This window comes from Onthophagus taurus, chromosome 7 (genome assembly GCF_036711975.1).
Source record: "Onthophagus taurus isolate NC chromosome 7, IU_Otau_3.0, whole genome shotgun sequence".
In the NCBI taxonomy this organism is placed as follows: domain Eukaryota; kingdom Metazoa; phylum Arthropoda; class Insecta; order Coleoptera; family Scarabaeidae; genus Onthophagus; species Onthophagus taurus.
Window position 1 is genome coordinate 38,898,729 of NC_091972.1, and position 8,959 is coordinate 38,907,687.

An 8,959-nucleotide genomic window follows, 5' to 3' on the forward strand; every position below is an offset into this window, starting at 1 on the left:
TCTAAGAAAATACGGCTTCGCAAAGGTAGGATGTTGAAAATGGCAATAATATACGAAATGCTCTTGTTTTCCCTTTTGATTTTGCCGTTTGCAGTAAAGTCTATGAAGATTTCTTCTTCTGTACTTGACAGACCTTCGGGAATAGTTTGAAATGGATCCCTAACCCACTCGTAACTTGCTAACAATTTGTCGTCAGCAAGAAAATGCTCTTTAAAATGTTATTCTTACAATACTGTTATTCTTCGTTGTATGTTTTGACACACTCATTCATATTTGCAAACATTTCTAGTTTTTTTTGTTTCACATTTCTGCTCCAACTTTCTACAAAAAGCTGTCAGTATTTTATCACTGCTGTCCAACATATATGTGTTTGTTCCTTGGAGTTGTAGATTCAGGATATTTAATTTCCCGAATATGTCTACCAAGTAACTCAATTTCATCACAAATAAAGCTTACCCAAACTTTTCGGCTTCCGGGCGGTTTTCCTCCTCTAGAAAAGGGGCAATTTCTTCTTTTAATTCATAAACACGTTGTAGAAATTTCCCAGGCGGTAACCATCTCGCCTCGCAACAAAATAGCAACGAAGAATGTTCTGCAGCCATATCTTTGCAAACTGCATTAAAGATTCTTGATTTTAGTTGTCTCATTTATATATAATTTACTACAGTTTCAACCGTCGTTAGCACAATGTTGAGACCAGGACTCATTTCTTTGCAAGCCAGAACCACTCTGTGGATCATGCAATGGGCCCAGACACATTGTGGAGATTTTTGTTTCAGTCCTTGTACACTTTGGAATCTTCCAGGCATTGTACGAGCACCATCGGTGCATATTCCAACGCAATTCTTCGTCTCTATGTTTGCCTCATTAATAAAATCATTTAAGATATCATACCAAGGTAGTGCTGTTGATTTGAGTTCTATAGGTTTGTAGAAAAGTAGTTCTTTTACTGTCGATATAACATCACAAAATCGGACATAGGCAATTAAATGAAAACAATTCGTCACGCAACGTTTCAAGAAGCTGATACTGTATATCTTCGGCTATATCACCAATTCGGCCACAACAGTATCATTTGAAAGAGATATGGATTGCAATTGTTTGGCAAAATTATTTCCAAACATAGTTTCTACAATCTCCACCTCAGCTGGTAGAATAAGGTCTTCACCAATGGTATGAGCCTTTTTACATCTGACTATTTTATACAATACTTTGTAAGAGGCAAGTAAAGCTTCCTGTTTGCTCTTCATATGTCTACTGCCAAAATTTTATTAGGGCCAAAATTTTCAACATATAATATACATCGTATTTTATTATTACACCCTCTCATGATTAAGACAATAACTCACTCTTTTTCAGCAAAAACCGTCTTAGAAAAACGATATACTTAGCAGAACTTTGCAAAACACATCAAATTCCTAACAACTTTAATTTTTATTACTACGGTATACCATTTAGAAGTAAATGATGATTGATTTAAAGAACTTAACTATAATTTTTAAATGAAATGTACAAAATAGTTAAAAATATTTATTATAAGTAAAAAAAAAGAGAAATATAATAAAAAAATTAAAATTAATAATCGCCGTCGTTATCATCTTCATCTTCTTCTATTCCATTTTCATCTGCTTCATTATTATTGTTATTATCATTATTATTATTATTAGAATTTTCAGGAGCGACAACTAAAATTGTAAAAAAAAAAATAAATAAAATGTTACATCTACTTAAATAAATTCTTTACCTTCAGGTGTTCGAGGTTGTCCTGGTAAATCTTGTCCAGTGCCATAATTAAATTGTGGAACTTGCAAATTATTATAACTAGAAACACTTCCAGGATAAAATTGGTTATTTGGATTATAAAAATTATTCGTTGGATTTTGCGATACTTGATTAGGTTGGTTAGGAATTCCCGCCCATGTTGCAGGATAATTATTTCCCACGCACGTTACAAAAGGATAAGTCGACGTTTGTTGACATCCTTGAGGAATTTGCGATGGATAATAATTATAATTTTGCGGAAAGATTTGTGGGTATTGTTGGGGATATACTTGTGGATAAACTTGCGGATATTTTTGTGGGTATTGCAGATAATTAGGATAATTTTGAATTTGTTGATAATTATTATAATTCGGAAATATAACAGGATAATTTTGCGGGATATATTGTTGTCGTGGAATTTGTGGAACATTTCCAACCGAGTATTGTGGCGGTTTTTCGGGGTAATTCGCACATTCCTTACCACAATATCTTTGTTTTTCTCGATAACATTTTTTATTATCATAGGGATCACACAATTCGATTAAAATTTCACAACAACGTTCTTCCTTTTGATCTTCACTCTTTGATTCGTTTAAATCGTAGACATTCGGAGCAGTTATATTTAAATTATTATAATTTGTTGTATTTATTTTAACCGGCATATCGATTATATTTGTGTTATTAATTTTATTGTGAAGATTAATAACTGTCGTTATATTTGTTTGCTGTTTATTATTCGTTGTAATAATTTCTTTTTTATCTATTGAACTTAAACAAGACGATCTACAATTTCTAGTACAACTCGGAGTGTAACATTTTTTATGGCACATTTTATGGCAACAATAAGATGTTTCACAAATTTCGTGTTCTTCGCGAATTTCTCGATTACAACAAGAACTACAGCGCGTTGTACAAGAATTATTCGAACAATAATTACAATTACATTCTCCACAGTGAGTGTTTCCACTTTCCGGTTTTGAACTACAATGGGATCTTTTCATTCTTTTATGCATACAAATTTCAATCGATTCCCCGTAATGTCTTTTACATTTTCTGATGGCGTGCTCTCTAAATTCATCGCAATCATAACTTTTTACTTCTATAATTATTATTAATGTAATCAATAAGATAAAAAATAGTTTAGGGAACATCTTAAAAGAAAATTATTATTAATAACTGTGTTAATTAAGTCATAATGTTTAAGAATTACCGTTTTTTATAAATCCAATGTGGATAAAACACTTAAAAAACGCACTAAATTAACTCTCATCGGCAACTTTTTCGAACCGTCAATGATCAATTTCATTGAGTAAGGGGTATTTATGCTCAAAGAGAAACAGATAAAAATGTTCTTATTTAGAGAAGATTGGGAAAAGATTATGTTTTAAGATAGCTCTAATTACATTTAACTGATTTTTTTTGGTAGTTGCGACAATTAATTTCGTTAAGTTTGATATTTTCAAAAATGTGTAATAACAAATTGAGAAATGTTTGTTTTAGCATTAACCAAATAAAAAAATTTGTGTTGTAAAGTAGATTTTTATCATAAGAAACATCGAAGAAAATTCATTCAATTATTTATATATTTTATTAATTTTTACAAAATAATATTGCCATTATTTACAAGAACACTCACGAAAGTTTAAATTTCTGGAAACGATATTGGATAATCATGGAAGTCTGGATACAGATATTAACTGCAGTTATTTACTGCACGGAAAGCAGTATTTCTTAAAAAGAAAAAGTTCCAAATTAAAAATTTGTAAAATTGTTTTGTACTTAAAAGTCACAAAGGTTAAAATCAAAGATTATTGCTATGAAAATAAAGATGTTATGAAGAATAGAGACATAACAACTACAGATAGAATGAAATTATTTGAGCAATACTCAATTTGGAACCAATATTAACCAAAATACAAGAGAGCCAACTTAGATGATTTGGACATCTGGAAAGAACGGGCGAAAACAACCTGGTCAAACAGATGTGGGAGACAGGATTGGATAAAAGGAGGAAGAGAGAAAAACTAAGAAAGGGCCAATATAGGCAATGATGGCCTATATGTAAAGAATATCTAAAGCCATAAAGGCCTGCAATTAGCTGAGGACAAAACAGAACTGGTTACATTGAAGAACAGGAGAAGATTAAAAACAATGGATATAAAGGTTTTTGTGGACAAAATCTGCGTCTGATGGATGACATAAAAATGGCGATCGACAGTGCGGCCAAACTATACTACAATCTAATATGACTTATTCCCAAAAGTTTGATGCTCGTAAATATCTTTTGACAATAGTTGCGGGATCGATCTCGTTTTACACGGCTCCGGCATAGAAAGATGCCCTTAAATTTAGAAAAAAGTGTGGATATGCTAAAGTACTGGCATAGCGCAACAAAAACTGGCAAATCAGAGGCGAACATTGAATGCAAAACATACAGTGGTTGTACCATTAGTGACAAGAGCGGTGGGATATATATTTGAAATATAGAAACATCAATTGGTTTGGATATCTAGTTGATTTTATTAAGAAAAATCGTCCAATTTAGACATTTTGTGATTTATACTATATCACTAGAAACTGGTGATAGATAAATATGAAATAATTATGGATTATGATTCTTTGATGTAATACGAATATTTTGTATTCACAAAATTTTTCTATATCAGTTTTAGTATCTACTTACGTTATATCTAGTTGATTTTATTAAGAAAAATCGCCCAATTTTGACATTTTCTGATTTATGCTATATCACTAGAAATTGGTAATAGATAAACATGAAAGAAGTGTCGATTATGATTTCTTGGTGCATTAGGAATATTTTTTATTCATATTGTCTTTCTCCATCAGTTTTAGTATTTAAGTTATAGCTGATTTTATTAGGAAAATACGTTCAATTTTGACATTTTGTGATTTATGCTATATCAGTAGAAACTGGTGATAGATAAATACGGAATAACTATGGATTATGATTTCTTGATGTATTAGGAATACTTTATATTCAGAACGTCTTTCTCCATCAGTTTTAGTACTTACGTTATATCTAGTTGATTTTATTAAGAAAAATCATCCAATTTAGACATTTTATGATTTATACTATATCACTAGAAGTTGGTGATAGATAAATATGAAATAATTATGGATTATGATTCCTTGATATAATACGAATATTTTTTATTCATAGAGTCTTTCTCTATCAGGTTTAGTACTTACGTTATATCTAGTTGATTTTATTAAGAAAAATCACCCAATTTTGATATTTTCTGATTCATGCTATATCACTAGAGATTGGTGATAGATAAACATGAAAGAAATGTGGATTATGGTTTCTTGGTGCATTAGGAATATGTTTTATTTATATCATCTTTCTCCATCAATTTTAGTACTTAAGTTATAGCTGATTTTATTAAGAAAATACGTTCAATTTTGACAATTTGTGATTTATGCTATATCACTAGAAACTGGTGATAGATAAATATGGAATAACTATGGATTATGATTTCTTGATGTATTAGGAATATATTGTATTCATAATGTCTTTCTCCATGAGTTTTAGTACTTACGTAATATCTGGTTGATTTTATTAAGAAAAATCGTCCAATTTAGACATTTTGTGATTTATACTATATCACTAGAAACTGGTGATAGATAAATATGAAATAATTATGGATTATGATTGCTTGATGTAATACGAATATTTTTTATTCACAAAGTCTTTTTCTATCAGTTTTAGTACTTACGTTAGATCTAATTGATTTTATTAAGAAAAATCGCGTTATTTTGACATTTTCTGATTTATGCTATATCACTAGAAATTGGTGATAAATAAAAATGAAAGAGGTGTGGACTATGATTTCTTGGTGCACTAGGAATATTTTTTATTCATATCGTCTTTCTCCGTCAGTTTTAGTACTTAAGTTATAGCTGATTTTATTAAGAAAATACGTTCAATTTTGACAATTTGTGATTTATGCTATATCACTAGAAACTGGTGATAAATAAATATGGAATAACTTTGGATTATGATTTCTTGACGTATTAGGAATATTTTTTATTCATAACGTCTTCCTCCATCAGTTTTAGTACGTATGTTATATCTAGTTGATTTTATTAAGAAAAATCGTCCAATTTAGACATTTTGTGATTTGTACTATATCACTAGAAACTGGTGATAAATAAATATGGAATAACTTTGGATTATGATTTCTTGATGTAATACGAATATTTCTTATTCACAAAGTCTTTCTATATCAGTTTTAGTACTTACGTTATATCTAGTTGATTTTATTAAGAAAAATCGCCCAATTTTGACATTTTCTGATTTATGCTATATCACTAGAAATTGGTGATAGATAAACATGAAAGAAGTGTGGATTATGGTTTCTTGGTGCATTAGGAATATTTTTTATTCATATCGTCTTTCTCCATCAGTTTTAGTATTTAAGTTATAGCTGATTTTATTAAGAAAATACGTTCAATTTGGACATTTTGTGATTTATGCTATATCAGTAGAAACTGGTGATAAATAAATACGGAATAACTTTGGATTATGATTTCTTGATATATTAGGAATATTTTTTATTCATAACGTCTTTCTCCATCAGTTTTAGTACGTAGGTTATATCTAGTTGATTTTATTAAGAAAAATCGTCTAATTTAGACATTTTGTGATTTGTACTATATCACTAGAAACTGGTGATAGATAAATATGAAATAATTATGGATTATGCTTTCTTGATGTAATACGAATATTTTTTATTCACAAAGTCTTTCTTTGTCAGTTTTACTACTTACGTTATATCTAGTTGATTTTATTAAGAAAAATCGCCCAATTTTGATATTTTCTCATATATGCTATATCACTAGAAATTGATGATAGATAAAAATGAAAGAAGTATGGATTATGATTTCTTGGTGCATTAGGAATATTTTTTATTCATATCGTCTTTCTCCATCAGTTTCAGTATTTAAGTTATAGCTGATTTTATTAAGAAAATACGTTCAATTTGGACATTTTGTGATTTATGCTATATCAGTAGAAACTGGTGATAAATAAATACGGAATAACTTTAGATTATGATTTCTTGATATATTAGGAATATTTTTTATTCATAACGTCTTTCTCCATCAGTTTTAGTACGTAGGTTATATCTAGTTGATTTTATTAAGAAAAATCGTCTAATTTAGACATTTTGTGATTTGTACTATATCACTAGAAACTGGTGATAGATAAATATGAAATAATTATGGATTATGCTTTCTTGATGTAATACGAATATTTTTTATTCACAAAGTCTTTCTTTGTCAGTTTTACTACTTACGTTATATCTAGTTGATTTTATTAAGAAAAATCGCCCAATTTTGATATTTTCTCATTTATGCTATATCACTAGAAATTGATGATAGATAAAAATGAAAGAAGTATGGATTATGATTTCTTGGTGCATTAGGAATATTTTTTATTCATATCGTCTTTCTCCATCAGTTTCAGTATTTAAGTTATAGCTGATTTTATTAAGAAAATACGTTCAATTTGGACATTTTGTGATTTATGCTATATCAGTAGAAACTGGTGATAAATAAATACGGAATAACTTTAGATTATGATTTCTTGATATATTAGGAATATTTTTTATTCATAACGTCTTTCTCCATCAGTTTTAGTACGTAGGTTATATCTAGTTGATTTTATTAAGAAAAATCGTCTAATTTAGACATTTTGTGATTTGTACTATATCACTAGAAACTGGTGATAGATAAATATGAAATAATTATGGATTATGCTTTCTTGATGTAATACGAATATTTTTTATTCACAAAGTCTTTCTTTGTCAGTTTTACTACTTACGTTATATCTAGTTGATTTTATTAAGAAAAATCGCCCAATTTTGACATTTTCTCATTTATGCTATATCACTAGAAATTGATGATAGATAAAAATGAAAGAAGTATGGATTATGATTTCTTGGTGCATTAGGAATATTTTTTATTCATATCGTCTTTCTCCATCAGTTTTAGTGTTTAAGTTATAGCTGATTTTATTAAGAAAATACGTTCAATTTGGACATTTTGTGATTTATGCTATATCAGTAGAAACTGGTGATAAATAAATACGGAATAACTTTGGATTATGATTTCTTGATATATTACGAATATTTTTTATTCATAACGTCTTTCTCCATCAGTTTTAGTACGTAGGTTATATCTAGTTGATTTTATTAAGAAAAATCGTCTAATTTAGACATTTTGTGATTTGTACTATATCACTAGAAACTGGTGATAGATAAATATGAAATAATTATGGATTATGCTTTCTTGATGTAATACGAATATTTTTTATTCACAAAGTCTTTCTTTATCAGTTTTAGTACTTACGTTATATCTAGTTGATTTTATTAAGAAAAATCGTCCAATTTAGACATTTTGTGATTTATACTATATCACTAGAAACTGGTGATAGATAAATATGAAATAATTATGAATTATGATTCCTTGATGTAATACGAATATTTTTTATTCACAAAGTCTTTCTCTATCAGTTTTAGTACTTACGTTATATCTAGTTGATTTTATTAGAAGAAAAATCGCCCAATTTTGACATTTTCTGATTTATGTTATATCACTAGGAACGGGTGATAGATAAATATGAAATAAGCGTGGATTATGACTTTTTCATGTCCAAAGAGTCCAAGTTTCTAAACTCTACCTTACTTTATCCTACTTTAAACGTATGGTGTTTTCTCAACGAATAGAAAGGGTGGATTTGTAGCAAATAACGAATATGTGAAGCAAATGTACTATATTCTATAAACTTATAACAATAAAGTTTGGACAACAATACACTTCCTATTTGCATTTAAAGAACATCCATTTTTACTCATTATTTTCAGATGATATCCCACGATACACCAATAAAGTTCCAAGTCCTTATCATCAAGCAATAAAACTTAACATAATTTTTATTCATAAAATATTTTAATAAAAATCAAATAACAAAACAAACCAATAAATATTAATGAAAATCAATAATCGTATAAGATATTAAAAGCTTTATTGAATTAGGTTGACGTTCGTAATAATATTTGTCCGTCGTAATTTCTACTCTAGTTATTTCACACAGTAACTCTTGTGCTTTTTCAAATGTAACTGACCGGAAAATGTTAACTAAGCAAAAAAACCGATTAAACCATACCATAAATTC

The 8,959-nt window shown here is 28.7% G+C and overlaps 1 protein-coding gene across 1 annotated transcript; it reads right to left on the reverse strand.

The window, feature by feature from the left end:
- Positions 1 to 1,575: 1,575 nt before the first annotated feature.
- Positions 1,576 to 3,031, reverse strand: LOC139430502 (probable serine/threonine-protein kinase DDB_G0267514). The gene is made up of 3 exons (XM_071197565.1): positions 2,972 to 3,031; positions 1,745 to 2,912; positions 1,576 to 1,685 (listed from the first exon to the last, which is right to left on the reverse strand). The coding sequence occupies exons 2-3, from the start codon at positions 2,910 to 2,912 to the stop codon at positions 1,576 to 1,578; spliced, it is 1,278 nt and encodes a 425-aa protein (XP_071053666.1). The 5' UTR covers positions 2,972 to 3,031.
- Positions 3,032 to 8,959: the final 5,928 nt, after the last annotated feature.